At 40.1% G+C, this 18,315-nt stretch overlaps 1 protein-coding gene across 1 annotated transcript in view; it reads right to left on the bottom strand.

Annotated features, from left to right (window-relative positions):
• Positions 1–18,315, bottom strand: part of KCNH8 (potassium voltage-gated channel subfamily H member 8) — a 253,019-nt gene that overhangs the window by 40,824 nt on the left and 193,880 nt on the right. Inside the window, exon 11 of the mRNA XM_045088951.1 lies at positions 14,477–14,691. Coding sequence (XP_044944886.1) covers positions 14,477–14,691 — 215 coding nt within the window. The remainder of the gene's footprint in view (positions 1–14,476; positions 14,692–18,315) is intronic.

Genomic DNA, 18,315 nt, shown 5'->3' with positions numbered 1-18,315 from the left:
GTGAAGGCATACTACTTTTAGGTAATATACATGCTTCCAAAATAAGTCATTTGGAGTCCCACAGTGGGAGTCATATTTTTCCTATTAATTTCCATTAGATTTTCTGGAGGTCTAAGTTCTACTTGGCACTGGCTCTCAACCAGTCTTCTCCTCTCTCCCTTTTTTGTTAATTGATTCAGAATTTTTTTTTAATTTTTATTTATTTGACAGACAGAGATCACAAGTAGGCAGAGAGGCAGGCAGAGAGAGAGAGAGGAGGAAGCAGGCTCCCTGCTGAGCAGAGAGCCCGATGTGGGGCTCGATCTCAGGATCCTGGGATCATGACCTGAGCCAAAGGCAGAGGCTTTAACCCACTGAGCCACCCAGGCACCCCATGATTCAGAATTTTTAAATAGACACTTTTACTTGGAGAAGTACCATTAAAGTGATTCTGTGGTAAATTATTTAGAAAAACTGAAGAAATATTTTAAGGTATGGATACCCTTATATTTATTAATGTATTTGGCAGATATATATTCCTATAGGCTAGACTTTCATAAAACGATGCCACACTCATCTGTCCAGCAAGCTGCCTTGATCTGCCGCTCCTCATGTTTTCCTCAAATTACTAAATGATATCATGTGTGCCTATTCTATTTCCTGAAGAACACATTCTCATTGACAGGTAAAACAAAAACACAATAATAAAATAAAACAGGGAAAGCAAAATCAAATAATATACTTTGGTTGCACACCTTTCTCAATGTTTTAAAGTTTTCCTGAGCTGGAATTAAAAAATAATAATAATAATGGAAAGGTCATACTGGAAGGGCCAACAGCTCAGACTGGTTAACTGTTCATTAACTGGTCAGCCGTTGCCCGAGCGGCTGCATCCGGGTGGACACAGCCTGATGAGGTTTCCCAGCCTGCGTGCACCAGGACTGGACCACATGACCCACTCTGGCCAATGCAATGCAAACAGAAGAGACCTGTGCCATTTCTGGGTCTGGCCCCTAGTAATGCAAAGGCCGCCGTGACCCTCCCTCTCTTAATTGGTGGGCTGGCTGGATACAAAGCGCCTGGTGAGGGACTGTGAGTTCCAGATGACTCTGAGGTCTGGGGGGTGTGCCGGCCAACAACTAGAGGAGGCTGGATTCCTGAGTCAGGTGAGAAGCCTCCACCTATACGCTACGATACGAATGAGCTTTACTGCACAGATCGTTGATTCTACTTATTGTATTTAGTTACCGAGACTTGGGGCTGTTTGTTGCAGCGTTTAGCTTGACTCAACCGATGGTTTCTTGGTGACCATTTAGGCCAGAGATGAGGAACTGGAGGCCCGCAAAAGGAAAGCAGCTTGTTCCGAGTCATACAACTTCTATGTGTATTGAGTCGAATCCTGCGTATTCTTTGCTGTTTTTTGACAGAACCCGGTTTTGGTTCTTTGGTCTTTTCCCCATATATAATTCTGACATTTTGTCCCATCGAGACAGCGGTGTGGCCAAGAAAAGAAAAAACACAAACTGTACAACCTGGAATACAAATACGCTTTGGTAGTAGCCCTAGTCAGACCTGGGACTGTTTATGAATCCTGGCAAAACGCAGTGACACAGATCGGTGACCATATGTTCCGCTTTTAAAGAACTTAATCTTCCGGGTGGAACACATAAGTGGGATTACCACATCACTAAAAGCTTAGCATCTTGCAGATGTTCATCTAAGAATTTTTCCTTAATCATTTTCCTCAATGACACGGAAACCAAATCCTTTAAATCCCAATTCATTTCACGGAACTGTATCTCCACGGATCCCTCCACCGTCGCAGACTTGTCATTTGGATGGTGTGCTGGCCTGCTAATTCGTAATCTTGAGGTACTTCACTCCCCCCTTCCACCTGGCATCTTGTTTGCTTCTGATTTCTGACTACTTGGCTACTGTTCCTTCAGTCAAAGCCACCACCCCTTTGGCATCCCAGGCTGCTGAGTTTAAATGGTGAGCAAATAAGGTGCCTCCAATCTGATGGACTGGAGGCCTCCAGCTTTGCCTGCTGAGCACAGTCTGTGCTGTGGTGTAAGCATACTGTCTCTACCATATGTCATCGTCTCTGCTGTCTATACCCTTTTGAGGAACTTCACGGGAAAAGCACTATGAGAGACGTTTATCCTGGGACTTTGTGATTTGTTTTTAATTTTAATTTAATTTCTACCAACTTAGCTCATTTAGAGCAGTTTTAATTATACCACCCACTGGCTCTAAGTTTTATCAGTTGAGCTTGGGTTTGGGATTAAAGGGCTAATGGAAGAGATATTGTCCATGTTCAAGGATGACTGGGGAAATATTATTAGACTAGCAGAGTGCAAACAGTGAAATATATACAGTAGTAACACATTCAGGATTATTCTAAGAAGACCCAGGAGATCCAGTCCTTGAATGAAAAAACAGAATAAAATTATGTTTTCAAAAAATCCTAACATACAGAGGTAAAGTATTCGCAGATTGATTGAGAAATGTTAAAAAATATTGCTTCTTTCACCAGTATTCTTTTTGTTGTTGTTGTTAGAGTGGGAGGAGAGAGATAAGTGAAGAGAGGGGTAGAGGGGGAGGGGTAGAGGGAGAGAGAGGATCCCAAGGAGGATGCATGCCCAGCACAGAGCCAATGTGGGGCCCCATCTCACAACCCTGAGATCATTCATAACCTGAGCTGAAATCAAGAGTTGGATGCTCAACTGACTGAGTCTCCCAGGCACCTCTTTCACCTATAGTCTTAATCCTTCTCCATAACAGTATGTATAAGCACATAAAGGAAGTGCTGAGAACATTTTATTTCAATTGATAAGAAGGCCTCCAACTACTTACAAGGATGAAACTGAGTCTGAAAGGAATGGAAATACTATGTTGTACATCTGAAATGATCGTGGAGTGATTTCACAGATTTACTCTCAAACGTGGAACAAAGGAAGCCTGAAGAACCATTACATGTATAGAAGACTGAAAACCATGTACTTGAAGACATTTTCCCAGAGCTAGTCGGTGACCACGGGGTTATTAATAGATGGATGGATTTTTGAGCAAATGAAAGTACAATTACTAAGAGAAAGGACAAGTCAGATGACCAAACTACAGTAGTTCTGCCGTCTTATCCTCTTGTTAAGGAGATGTCTTTCTTGAAACATTTAGGCTCAGTGAGTTTTTGATGAGACATGACGAGTAATAGCATTAAGGTTAAGAAGATTAAAGTGAATGTTATTCTGGAAATTCAGTATAGCTTTTGCTGTAAGTCAGGATGCCTGAAGGAAACCAACTGTTTTAGGAGAATTATGTTCTGATTTGTAGCACAGTGCTTTAGTGGACAAATGTACTAGGCTGGGATTCAGAATACCAACATTTGACTCAATTTTATACTATTCGATTCTTTCACTAATTCTGTAATCTCAGGCAGGAACTGCTGGGACAGCGAGTTCCTTCATCTGTTAGCAAGGATTCAGGAGCAATACTAGGGTTAAGAATTAAATGAAATGAGGTGATGTAAACAAACTCTCTTGCTCCTAATTCATAGCTAATAAACATTTACATCCTTTCCTTGTCAGCGGTCGCACTACTAAATATGCAGTTTACAAGAGAAAATAGCATCTGTTGAGAAACATTTTGATTTTTTGACTGAATCTTATTTGAAACACATGCTTGGTATGGTTGATGGAAGACTTCATCCCAAAGAAAAAGTCTACTTTGTGCAAAGGGAATATTCTAACTCATTTAGATATAGCAGTCATTTAAGTTCTATTCCTAACCAATGACTGGATTTTTCGTTCCGTGAATGAGTAAATTTTCTTTGCTCCTCCCTTTAAGTCACTTGTAATCAAAGGAAAATCTGAGTTTTAATAAGGGGTACTTAAGATCACTTCCAGTCCTAACATTTTATTCTGTGGGTATGGAAACTCTGTGTGTGTGTGTGTGTGTATTACATTCCAGTCAGCATGCATCAAGCACATAATTTGTACTAGCAGTTTGACTAGGAAAATGATTACAAAGATGAATAAAATATAGTTATGGCTCTCAAAGAATGAATATATATATATATATATATATATATATATACACACATATATATACACAATGGAGTTCTCCACTGATAATTTGGTTGAGTTCTTCAATGATTTATTTTTTAAAAACTTTTTTATGAAAGTATAATATATGTAGAACTGTGCACAAATAAAAAGTATACAGTTTGAAGAACTACCAAAAAGTTCTGTGGTTCATTTTCTCTTACATGTGAAGCTTGTATTCCCATGGAAACACGTTTCCCATGAATGCTCCATTAACCTAAAATAGGGCTGGTATTCACTGCTCTAGGATTAAGGGACAGAGGACAAATGTGTAACTTCGCTCTGATGGATGTACCACACTAAGTTTCCATTGGGTTGAGGATTCAGTTGGCATGGGACAGACGTTGCAGTTCTTGACCTCCCTTGCTTCCTTGCGGAAGGAATGGACCAGTTTTTACCTCTCTCTTCTATAACTAGTCTCCTTTTCTAGGACATGCACTGAGCAACTTGACTCCAAGAGTATGGTGAGAGTTAACAGAAGGCAATGTTTGTAAAGTACTTAGCATACAGCTTGGTTCACAGGAGCTATTATACCATTAGCAGCATCAACATCATCTTCACTTCATAGAGCCTTGTCAAGAGGGTGGACCCTGTTACCCGCATCTACAGCTGAACTTGAGGGCAGGCTCTGGGCTTCTCTGGTGACTGAAACAACCATCAAAAATGGAGTGGGGAATGGAGGACCCCGGGTAACAGTGGGGCCAGGTGGATGATTCCTGGTGGTTGCAGTCTAGGTAGTATTTCATTGTGAAGGAATGGGCATAAGTCAAGTCTGTGTGTGTGTGTGTGTGTGTGTATGCAAATGGGACACTTTGTTATAGGCTGAATGAACATCTGCTGCTCCCTGCAGGATGGAAGTAACCAGAAATGAAGAGAAAGAAAGAATTTTTGTCTCACTTATGGGATGGCAGGTGGCCTTTTATCCTCTGACTTTCTCAACTCGGCTAGCCCCTGCTTTCACCAAGGAGCTCAAAAATCTAAATGTTCACTGTTCAACCTGAAAACATAAGCTGAAATACCTAGATATCCTCAAATGTGGCCGATCTCTTTGCAGGATATGTCTCATGCTATTTGACTGACAAGTGGCTACACGGGACAGAATTCAGCCATGAAACAAGAGCCCATTCAGGGTGGTTTAAAGCTTTTTATGTGTCCTCTACTTTATTTGTTTTTATTTTTTAATACGTGTTTAAATAAGATTTGTTTTCTAAGGAAATGTTGCTGCAATATGATTGCACAGCCTACAATGATGTGATTCCCCACAGTTCATACAATCACTGGTTTTGCTTCATTTGTCCGACAACTACCTCTGACCACCCACCACTTTTCCGGATCTTTCTTATCTCAACTCTTCAGTGGGTCGGTTGCCATGGAAACCATCATACTATTACAGTGTGGTCTCCCTCCCTCCTTGACCCCCCTCACACAAACACTCCCACACACAATAATTGATGAAGCCTGAGCAGCACTTGACTAGAACTGAACCACTCGGTCCTACAGGAATCTAGAATCAACCATAGAGCTTCATCTACTCCCCACTTGAACTGAGGAGCTGCTATCTGTGACCATTTCTTGCCATTTGGACAGGAAAGAAAGACAGCATGATGACTGAAGGAGAGAGAAATGGAGAAGCAAGGAAAAATAAGAAATGTGGAGAAAATCCAACCTAACCCAATTATAAGAATTCCTGAGGCCCAGGTGTGTGCCCGTGTATGTCTGTATATTTCATTTAATCCCCTAAGATACTGGGAATCCTTACAATAAATCTCTTCTGACTCTGATGCTCTATTTGAGTTGGATTTTTATTGCGTACAGTCAATGCCCTCATTGCCCCCAGACTTACTAGGATCCTCAGGCCCTTTGCCAATGACCCATACTAGTTCTGTTTTAAAATAAGGATGTAAAAAAGAATCAGTCTGTAGTTAGAGGAGAGGTTAAAAATAACCTTTTTTCTTCCTAGGACTATGGAGCCTTCATCTCTCTGAGGCAGGAGAAAGAGAATCTCAAGATTCTCTTAGACAGGAATGGGTCCAGTGGAGTCCATTCCACCCCAAGATCTTTCAGGGGGAAACAGATGGGGACCAGACTGATAGTAATGGGGAAAATGAAACATTAAGGCTGGGTAATCGCTAGAAGAAAAGAGGACACTGAGGGTCTTTTGCTGCACTCAAAGCCAGTGAGAGGTTCATTGGGTGCCAGAAATTCAACAGCAATCTTCATTTACTGAGAGCCATGGACATGAACGCCATGCTGGGCTCTGGGGACCCTACCTAAAATGCAATCTTTTTCCTTCAAGGTAATATGTTTGCCACAACTTCTGCACACACAGAAAGACCAGTACAAGAAAAGTTTCAGAACCTAGGAAGTATACTGTGTACAAGTAGAATTTCTAGGCCGTTATTTACTGAGCTTTTCCTATCATATCTGACACCATCTTAAGCACCATTAAACTGTATGTAGGTAAAAGAATTGATAATAAGACATTTCTTATAGAGAGAGTATCCTAAAATACACAACTGACAGAACACCTGTTGCTCCCAGGATAGCAGGGAAAACTGACATGATCAGATGACACGAGAGTCCTTCAACATGCAATTTTCAAGGAACAATTACCTCAAAAAGGCACAGAATTAATTATGTTCTCTTATTACACAAAACTGGGCTGCAGATGCACACCTACAACTAGGCTACTCTTGAAGAGCTAAGTATCTGGGCCGCCAGATACGATTTTTTACATTATTATCATTCGGTAAATCATTTTCAAGAAAATTGCTTCCAAGTAGCCTAATCTTATTCCAGTCTGAAATGCGGACTAAATTTAAACCAAGTCCCTCCTTTGGAAATAGCTCTCTTTTCAGTACAATCTTGAATTAAATTGTAATATAGTCACATAGGCGGCAAGGATGTTGGCAAATCAGAGACTTCACCTGGAAGATCTACTCAGGCTTGTTTTTATCTATGGAGGAAGCAGAGTCAAACCTCATGGATATAGTACAGCTTAATTACTTAAGAAATTGTCCAGGGCCAAGTGGTGCAATGGACACATTTCAATAGTACTTGGGAATTAGATGCTTTTTCCACTGCTATTTGAGTTTGAGATAGGGGCTGCCCATTGAAAACTTCAAACAAAATAAAGATTCACCTCAGTATATGAAAGACATGGGGTCTAGACTCAGATAGAAATATGAATTCACATTCAGAGACCGCTGAAGCTAATGCTAAAGACCATGAGATTTACTTGAGCTGATTCTGCCACACACATTAGAGACCTTATACCTCACGGCTAACCATGAAGTGCAGCAGACCCATGTGTTACGCTCTGATGAAGTATTTTATAAACACAGGTCAGCTGCGTTGCTAAACCCTGGAATTCTCCACATGTAAATTTGTTTCACACAGGAAGTTTGTAGTTTTCTACCCTAGGCAATAAATGTGAGGTGAATAACAGTCCAGCATGATTTCATGGTTAAAAGTATTGATTCTCTACTTTCTGGAGGGCATTAGTGTTATAACATTTCATCCAATTTTACAGAAAATATGTGTGTGCTTAGATTTGAAGGCAGGTCCTTTTTCATCCTAATACAGCTTACTATCCCAGACTACCTGGAGGAATTACATTAGCTATATTGCAAGGGTTGTTCCCCCCGCCCCCACCCCGTATTATTCAGCTTAAATTTCTCCTATGGCTCTTGAAAACCTCTCATGTGAAATTTGAGGGAAGTGAAAAACAGCCTTTCCAACTTAGATATTCTTTCAATATGTTCTTTTAAATCTTAACTACGATACTTTCTTTGGCTTTGTTACGTCTTAGGAATGTAATTCTGAATTCTCTTAACTTTTCATTTTATTTTATTTTTTGAGTATACCATACGCCCAACGTGGGGCTTGAACTCGCAACCCTGATATCAAGAGTTGTTTGTTCTACCGACTGAGCCAGCCAGGTGCTCCTCTTAAATTTCATTTTACTTTTTAAAGATTTTATTTATTTATTTGACAGAGTGAGAGAGATTACAAGGAGGCAGAGAGGCAGGCAGAGAGAGGGGGAAGCAGGCTCCCTGCTGAGCAGAGAGCCCAATGCAGGGCTTGATCCCAGGACCCCGGGATCATGACCTGAGCCAAAGGCAGAGGCTTTAACTCACGGAGCCACCCAGGTGCCCCAAATTTCATTTTAAATTACATTTCAAGGCTATGTGGCCGCCGTCTTCAGGACTTTATTCATTTTATCAAAATTTCACGTAAGTTCCAGTTCCCAAAGTAAACTTTTTGAAATTCATTCATTCACTCATTGAATGTATATTAAATGTCAATTCTATGTTAGGCTCTGACTTAGGCACTGAGGCTATAGTCTAGAATAAAACAAAGCCCACATAAAGTAGACATTCTGCTAGAAAAAATTGGCCACGAACAAGCAAATATACATATTGAAAGAACTTCAGATCTTGCTAAAAGCTCTGAAAAAGACCAACAAGGTGATGTGCCAGAGGCTATGCTGGAGAGGCAAACTCCAGAGCAGGTGGTCAGGTGAGGTGGGAGGAGCACCCCTGCAGCAAGGGAAAGCAGGCCAGTTTGCTAGAGTGTGAGCCGGACTCAAGATGTCATCGGATGCATCTGAAAGGCAGGCGGGTGTTGGAATACATAGGATCTTCAAAGTTATGGTCAGAAGTCTGGATTTTAACAGTCCATGGGGATCCATTGAAAAATTCTGAGTAATGGAATGACATGATCCAATTTATAGTTTTGAATAGGTTGCTTCTGGACCCTTGAGGAGAGAGGGTGGTAATGGAATAAGAATAGAGGCAGGAGGACCACTCAGGATACCATTTCTCGTGTGTCATGGTCAGATTCTTTCAGCACCCACCACACCTACATGCGCACACACACACACACACACACACACACACACACAGGCTGGTGATGGCAAGTTGACTCTTCAATTACTATGAAAATTTGCATTCCACTATATTTATTTATATATGTTCTAACTACTGCATATGATCACTCTGAAACTTTTGCAATAAATTATGGTTATATTTGCATTTGTTTCACTTGAGGGTTACTTGAGAATTTGCAGTGTTCAATTTTTATAACTACGCTCTTTAAGCATGGTGCTTTGTCTATATAGAGAGTAGATGTAGATTGTGGGGAGCTGGGATGTTAAGGTAGTGTGGAAGTTTTAAGCAGCTATGATAGGTCAGCACCTTAAATAACCACAGTATGATCTAATATGTCCAAGTGGGAAGAAGCCGCTGAATGTGAACGTCCTTGAGGGCTCCCTTGTCTCTGCCCAGGGGGCCATCCCTGTAGCCGCTTGTGCTATATTGGAGATGGCCAATCAAAGACCTTCTCCTAAAGGTCACTGACCCTCAAGAAACTGGGGAAACATCCCTTCCTCTACTAAAGAGGTGCAAAGTCTGAAGGGGGAGACTTTATTATTTTTTTTAAGCTGATCAGATTGCATGACAATGAGAAATTGAGGGAAAATGAATAGGTTAAAACTGAATAGGTTTCATCATTGATAACCCCTCAGTAAGAATTTATCTTTCCTTTAAAAAAAAGAAAACTATTTTATTTACTTATTTGGCAGAGAGAGACACAGTGAGAGAGGGAACACAAGAAAGGGGGGCGGCAGAGGGAGAAGCAGTCTTCCCGCTGAGTAGGGTGCTTGATACGGGACCAGATCCCAGAACCCTGTGATCATGACCTGAGTCGAAGGCAGATGCGGAACAACTGAGCCACCTAGGCACTCCTAGAATTTCTCATTCTTTTTCAACAACCATTGCTGTTTGTTTCTTCATAACCACGATACCACCCCTCAGTCAGTGTCTACCATGTTGGAAGGACATCCGTATTTATATGTAGCCATATTGATAACTGATTTTCAGTGTATTAGCATTATTAACTTTTGAAAACAGATATTTTAGATACTTCAATTATTTTATTTATCACAAATTCAAAATTCTTATATTAAGGCACTAAATTTCATAACTAACCACAAACAAGTTTGTGCTAAAGCCAATTTTATAGGGTCTACCATGAGAAGCAGTGAAGCAAATTTCTCATAATCTGCATGGACAGAAATAGCTAAATTAATCCATGCCATTGTTGGAGTTATCCAGGAGCTATAAATAAATAAGGCAAAGACAGAAAACACAGGGTGCCTATGATGTATAATTAGTATGAGATCCAAACCATGCTAGCTAGCCTTTCCATAAGCTAGAATATTATATATTTTAGTTAATTTTCTGACAAGAATCAAATGAGCTGTCATTCTAAAGTTACATAATTTGTCATAGCTCTAGGAGTTATATCTTACCACGGCTACATACATATTCCTTCTAAATTTTGACTATTTTTTCAATTAAATTATTTTATTTATTTTCAGAAAAACAGTATTCATTATTTTTTTTTAACCACACCCAGTGCTCCATGCAATCTGTGCCCTCTACAATACCCACCACCTGGTACCCCAACCTCCCACCCCCCCACCACTTCAAACCCCTCAGAAAGGATGAATACCCAACTTTTGTAGCAACATGGACTAGACTGGAAGAGATTATGCTGAGTGAAATAAGTCAAGCAGAGAGAGTCAACTATCATATGGTTTCACTTATTTGTGGAGCATAACAAATATCAAGGAGGAAAAGAGGTCTTAGAGAGGAGAAGGGAGTTGGGGTAAATTGGAAGGGGAGGTGAATCATGAGAGACTATGGACTCTATTTTTTTTTAAAGATTTTATTTATTTGACAGAGATCACAAGTAGACAGAGAGGCAGGCAGAGAGAGAGGAGGAAGCAGGCTCCCTGCTGAGTAGAGAGCCCGATGCGGGGCTCGATCCCAGGACCCCAGCATGACCCAAGCCGAAGGCAGAGTCTTTAACCACTGAGCCACCCAGGCGCCCCTAATTTTTGACTATTTCTTAAAATGCTTTTCTGGTCTTTATTTCACAATGGGTTGACAATCAGTCTTCTCTTTACCCTGATGTTCTGCGTCACCTAATAATGTGTAAGTTCCAAGGGGTACCAGGTGAATCCAGAGGCAAAATGAGAAAGACAAAAGGCAGCCAAAGAGTGGGGGTTAAACTAATACATATTAGAAATAATGGGGAATTGGAGATAGAGAGAGAGCAAGAAAAAGAGAGTGATGAGAGCAGGAAGAAAGGGCTGAGCGATGCAGCAGAATGGCCACTTGATTTTTAAGAATAAGGATATATAGTTATCTTACATTTATATTGTTTGCATTTCCATTATGCAAATGTTCCTTCCTTTACAACTCACTGATCACCAAAGACTTCAACCCACTAAAAGTCCCGTGTGATTAGATATTTTTGTTTGTGTGTACATGGAAATTAAGGAAAGATGCTGGGTATCCCATTGAACTTACAGCAGAGTTGCAAAGCAAGAATTCATAACCATAGGTCACCATCAGAATACAAATGTGCCATGAAGTTGGAGAACGCTTATAAAGACCAGAAGACTTTTCCCCCAGGGTATGGAATTATGAGGAAGGGTGGCCCAAATTTATCAAGCCTTTAGGAGGCATACCATCCCAACATCTTGAAGGTATATGTATGTGTATATATATATGCGTGTGTGTGTGTGTGTATAAAAATATATATATATATATATATATATATATATATATATATATATATAAAGATACAGAGAGATTGAGAGAGAGAAGTTGTGAGTGATAAATGACTAGGAAAAAACAAAACAATAAAGGTTTCAGGGGTAAGTTCCAGTTCCCATTTGCCCTTAAAAACGTAGCTGAAAAGAAGCAATACTTCTAGTTCCAGCTGTAATGAAATAGCTTGTATTGAACTAACCCTCTAGTAAAAAATAAAGCTGGAAAAAATGCATAAAATAACAGTTTGAAAGCACTGGAGCAGTCAGCTCAGGGAAGACTTGAAGGGCCGTGGTCCCTGAGAGAAGAGGGGCATACCAACGCATGCTCTGCATTTACCCAGGCATCTTCTGGAGAGAACTCGCTATTTCATTGTTAGAGGGAATAGAGCACAACAGAAAGGAGTCATCTTCCTGGCAAAGGAGACTGAGATGACGTTCAGGTGATACTGAAACCCCTGGGATTTGAAGAGTAGAAGCCTAGGGAGCAGGTAACTGCATCCGTGTGGACTTGGACACATGAGCCAGCTGCTAACAAGAGCACATGCACAGGGAAGCGCTTCAAGACACTCGGAAGATGAGAGCACCTGGGAGAAGCAGAGATTTCAGCCACAATGGGTGCTGAGGAGATGGAGGGAAGTTCAAGCCCCACCAAACAGGAGAGGCCCTGGTAAACGTCTCAGGCTTTCAGCTGAGATTCCAGAAAAAGTACGTCAAGGGTGGAGGCTATAGCCCCAGATGATGGGCAAAGCTGAACAGAGCAGCCTAACAAAACCTAAGAGGAACTCTGGGCATGATGAAATTGGTTGGTCAGAACTCGATCTGTCTGCCAAGAGAAGGACTTACCTGAGTGGAGGAAAATAATAGAATAATTTTCATAAGACACATCTACATTTAAACAAAAGTATGACATCTGCTAAAAAGAAGGAACCAAATGGCCACAGGAAAACAAAACAACACAACAGAAAGAACAGATAATGAAAATAATCCCACAGGCAATTCAAGTATGGGAGTCTAAAAATCACTCCAATTCATGTTCCGGCAAATAGATAAAAGGGGATAAAAGATTTGATCAGAGATACAGATCCTTAACAAGGAATCAAATAAAAAGAAGACAAGGCTTGAGATCCATATCTTCCACTTTACTAGGCCAAGGCATGTTGGCTCTTTCTCTCGTCCTGGATTTCTTCTTTTCCTCTCTGGTTCCTTCCACCCTCTCACACACGTCCACACTTCAGAAATAGTTGTCCCATTAGGTTGTCTTAGAGAGTACAAAAGACAACTGTAGTTTTAAAAGTCCATGTGTCAAGGGGCACATGGGTGGCTCAGTCGGTTAAGCATCTGATTCTCGATTTTGATTCAAGTTATGATCTCAGGGTGGTGGGATCGAGCCCTACTGTGTGCTCAATGAGGAGTCTGCTTGAGATGCTCCCTCTCTCTCTCCCCCTCTGCACCTCCCCCTCCATGTTCTCTCTGTCTAAAATAAATAAATAAATAAATCTTAAAAAAATAAGTCCATCTGTTGAATCAGAAGATATGAAAAGTGTCTTCAGCAGAGACAACATAACTAATAGTGACAGCTGTCTGTGTTTAGACTCTGTCCCAGTCACCTAAAATTCTGTGTGACTACACACAAGTTACTTAGCCATTCTCAATTTGTTTTCTGTTCCCTACAGATTGGTCGATACCTTACAAAATCATTTTAAGCACTAAATGAGATGTTTATCTAGGAAGAGTGCTTAGCACAAACAGATTCCCAACAAATACTGATACCTCCTTTTCTGTTTGCTATCATCCATAGAGAGCACACACTCGAAACTCGTTAATCTTGAACTTCAGAATGGGATACCATCTATGTGTTGACTGTCATTTGATATCCTCAACGAAGATGAAGTGCTATACAACTTACATTCTTTCCCTTCCTAAGTGAGGAATATTAATGACTAACAAAATGCCTACATAATATAGGTTTGTCAAAACAATAGTTCCTTGAAGTCTCAGGGGAAAAAACAAATCGAATATTTCAAATATCTGGAACAAAATTCAAGGCAGCGATCAAGGCTTTTGTTGTTACAGAACACTATTCATGCTTTGGCTTGCCTTTCAACAATCATGCCTATTAAATCATTTGTGTCTCTGACACATGTAATGAAGTCATATTCGCGATCAGCTTAATCCCAGGATGCAGAGTGGCACCTATTTTGTTAGGAAAGCTGTTTGTATAAACTGAAACATGCAGCAAATTTATAATTTCATAAAATGCTCATTATACTTTCAGCATGACAATCTTTGGCTTGAATCTCTTCATGCATATTTAGTCATTTTAAGATAGACTGTTTTGGGTACTGGTTAAGAAAAAGATTATTTTTAAGCAAACTCCCTAACAAGCAAGCAGAATAGTAAATAGTTACAAACACAGCAAACTCTGAGCCATATATTCTATGTGGAAATCTTTAAATTCTGGAGAAAACACACAACTGCAGCTAAATATTATACGTCACTGAAATTGACTCTTGTTATAAGCACATGAAGGTAAACAAGAAAGAAACTGAATTAAGGGAGGTCATCTATAAACAATACTTTTCTAGAATGTTGATAAATTCCACCCTTGACTTCTAGCTAATTATTTGGTTGTTCAACTAGTGGCTGAATAATCATACCTTATCCATTCAGAGACTTTCACAAGGGAAGTCATGACATGGGCTTTTATTGTTATAAATAATCTCCAGGTCCCATGGTTTAGATCTCAGCATTAATTAGAAGTAAGACTTACATCACTCTCATGACCTTCTCGAAGGTTGTATGTGAGATCATGTTGAATGTCTTCCATGAATTTGTGAGCATATTCTGGGTAAAGGTCTAGCACTTCAAAGAGTCCTTTGAGGATGATACATTGAAGATCACAGTAGGTTAAAGCCTTCACATCTGCATTGGTCTTGATCACTTGGTCCTTAATTGATAGGTTTGCTCCAATTAAGTCCCCTTTCCCTTGAAACAGTGAAAAAAAGAGACATGTCACTTCCAAAGAAAAGCAAGTTGGGACTGGAAACTTCATTTCACTTAAAGGCTTCCCTTCTCTGAGATGACACTGCAAAAGAAAAAGACACCTTCATCTCCACAGCCCTGAGATATGGGGCCTGGTATTTCTTTGTTTGGTGGGGGAGCTTCCTGTACACAGAAGAATGTTTACCGCCATCTCATATTGCCAACCCCCAGCAGTGACAACCGAAAATATCTTCTGACATTGTCATATGTCCCCTGGCAGGCACAACTGCTCCTGGTTGAGAACGGTGGTCTGGGGGATAAGAACTAGGAGAGCAGAGTTGGGAATGGTCGGTGATAGATGGGCTCCAGACAGTTCCTTATGGCATTGGATAAAGGACTTTAGACAAAGCAGTTGACATTTTTGTCACAGTTGCCTCAACTACTCAGGAGAAATAATAATGGCTCCAATTGGGGGTGGGGGCGCTGTAGAAGACCATGAAAATGTGTATTAGTAATTTTGATTCTAACACAATAATAACTTCATTATCAGCTTGCTAGTACTCGGGTTCTTTCATTTACCTCCAACACCTCTTACAAAAGAGAGGGTGAGGAGGGAGGAGGTGCCATCCCTCCCTCGCCTCAGAACAGGGTGGGTCACAGAGAGGTAGGGGACTTCGAGGACGGTGAAACCTACCAAATGAAAATGTGAAACACAACCATACTTCTGTCACTCTGTGACAGCGCAAAAGGCCAATTTTCCCATCAAAAACGAAAGCGAACAAATAAAAACTATGAGGTCTCGGTTTGCGCCACTGCAAGGAGAGAAACCCACTACCACTTTGCCACCCGCGCCCACACCTCACCCAGCACCCCTGCTATTTGCCCTAAAATGCTGCCGCCTCTCAGTCCGAGGCTGGATTCCTCCATCTGGGAACTAGCTTGCTTCCTTGAGTTTGCTGATTAGATCATATCGGACAATGTATTTGAATCTTTAAAGTCTTTGGGTTCATTTGAATCCATTTAACCTAGCAGGAAGGTGAATATCAATGTAAGAGCTAACAAAGATGATTGCAGCTTCAGATATTTTATTTTATTTCATTTTTTGGAAAGATTTTATTTATTTATTTGACGGAGAAAGATCACAACTAGGCAGAGAGGCAGGCAGAGAGAGAGAGGAGGAAGCAGGCTCCCCACTGAGCGGAGAGCCCGATGCGGGGCTGATCCCAGGTCCCTGAGATCATGACCTGAGCTGAAGGCAGAGGCTTTAACCCACTGAGCCACCCAGACGTCCCTCGAATTTATTTTAGACACAGCCATTAATTCACTCGGCATCCGTGTGAGATACGTGAAAGAAAATCCATTCCATCCTCAGACAAACCAAGGTTCGCCGCGGAAGTAGTATGACCTGCGTTCACAGAGGACACTGGCATGAGATTCATGGCTACAACTTGGGAGTTTCTTGGCTTTGTCCTCCTGCCTGGGCTTGAAATTTTATTATTATTTTCTTAATGGCTGCTTTGCTCCATCTCAACAGGGAATCAACAACCAACTATGGACCCACAGAGAAACCACCAAGGAAAGAATATCTTAGGAACCGTATCGAACAAATTGTCCTTTCCCCCATTCAGTTCATTTTTTAACTTACAAATTTTTATTTTTTATTGTGCCCAGCATTTCTGGAAGGAAAGCCTCTGAATTGTAGCAGACTTCAATAAAATTCCGTTTTATTGAATTTCACAGGAAAAGGAAACATGCCAAATTAACCATGAATACTTGAAATATTCATAAATATGTAACAGATAAAAATGGGGCATTTAAAAATTATTGAATTACATCTGAGTATTATCTCTGAAATAACATTAAATTCAAACCTTGAAGATGAGCCTATTTGGCCAAAGGAAAAAAGGACTAAAATCTGCACTTACAGACGGTCAGGGACTGTACAACCACGTGGTGCTAAAGGATTCAAGTTGGATCTATTGTTGTCCACCTATACTGCTAAACTTGGCAATCTTGTTTCTTATACATTTTGTTAGAAATCTAAATTGGTGCTCAAAAACGCAGCCAGGTACCGATGTAAGATGTAAATATACCCAGGATGCTTTGAATATAGCCAGTTTTGAAATTTGTATATCTAAGGAGAGTTATCATGATGTGATGTCTTGCTACAAAATGCATTTATATTTTCTCTTAAGCAACTGGTGTTTGAAATGACTGTAGGGTCTACATACTTCCATACCTTGGGTGACCACAGCATGGCTATTTAAGTCACAGTGACCCCAGCTATAAAAACACCACCAACATCTTGCCAACCTTGGCACTTTAGAAAGAATCTGCTTATTCATTCATTTAGCAAGTATTTATGAAGCATTGACATGCAAACCGGAACTCGTGTTGAGCCCCAGCATGTGTGCACTGGTCTCTACCCTCCCTGATTTTCCAGTCTTGTGGATTTCTCCTAACCTAGATTTAGGACTTTGATCAAAGTTTCTTATTTACTCTAGGTCTCAGTATCCTTATTTCTAAAAGAAGAGAAAGACTTCTGTGGTCTCTTACTATCCCCATTTTTCAGAATTCTATTACTGGTATTTGCTAACAAGTTACTCTTCCACGGGGCGGGAGAAGGTTTTGGGGAAGGGGAAGCTGATGGGGTGCATCAGCAAACCATCCAACTTAGAGCAATAACAGGTTTAATTATAATTAGATAGACTAATACCATTGTGAAGAGCACATTTATCAGTGCTTTGTCACTTTCTTTTAAACAACAATGAAGAAATTGGTAGAAAAACACAATTACCATGAAATAAAAGTGTATAAGGCAAATGAATCCCCAGGCATCAGATTAAGAAATGTCTTCATGTATATTGACTGGACAACTGAATTGCTTGAATAAGTTATGGCTTGACAGCTGTTTGGTGATTCTTCTTCACTACAACATTATATATTAATTCATTTTGTTGGCACAGTGAATATGTATTAAATATCTACAGATCCAATGTGAAGCCACGTGCTCAAGTTTACCAAAGTCAGTATTGATTTTAATTGGCCCTATAAAACAATATTACCATGGGGAAAGTAAAATAGTCAATCTCCATTGAAATAATGTTAATCACAGAGAAAAAATATGAATAATTTGTTATCCTTGTTTGGGTTTAGTCCCAATATCACATACGAGTATTTAGAATGGTCATGTGGCAATATGCATTTAAATCACTTTTGATGTTCGACATAGTAGAAATGAAGATGTGAAAATGTTAATCATGAAAATCATAATCTGTGGAGGAAATTGGGACCAAGAGCAAAAGGCAATGAATTAAATCTTTCAGCTGTGAGTAGAATTTTTTTAAATAAAAAATCCAGCTGAATTATGTATTACAAACAATGTTAATTACCTAGAAGTCATTGAATTTGTACCTATTATGTTCTAATGTCATGGACGATACCTTCATATTTCATTCCTAGAATTGTTGCTAGTTACTGAATGTAAAAATAATACCAAGATTATGGGAAAAAAACCCAGATTGCAGATTAAATATATATATTTAAACACAGTACATTACTTTTGCTTACAAGCATATCAAATGACATAGTTTTGGAAAGATAACTCTATGCCCTCTTAAAACCAAG

This window comes from Mustela putorius, unplaced genomic scaffold (genome assembly GCF_011764305.1).
Source record: "Mustela putorius furo isolate JIRA1106 unplaced genomic scaffold, ASM1176430v1.1 tig00003834_pilon_pilon_pilon, whole genome shotgun sequence".
Lineage (NCBI taxonomy): Eukaryota > Metazoa > Chordata > Mammalia > Carnivora > Mustelidae > Mustela > Mustela putorius.
This window is presented reverse-complemented; position numbering and strand designations above follow the sequence as displayed.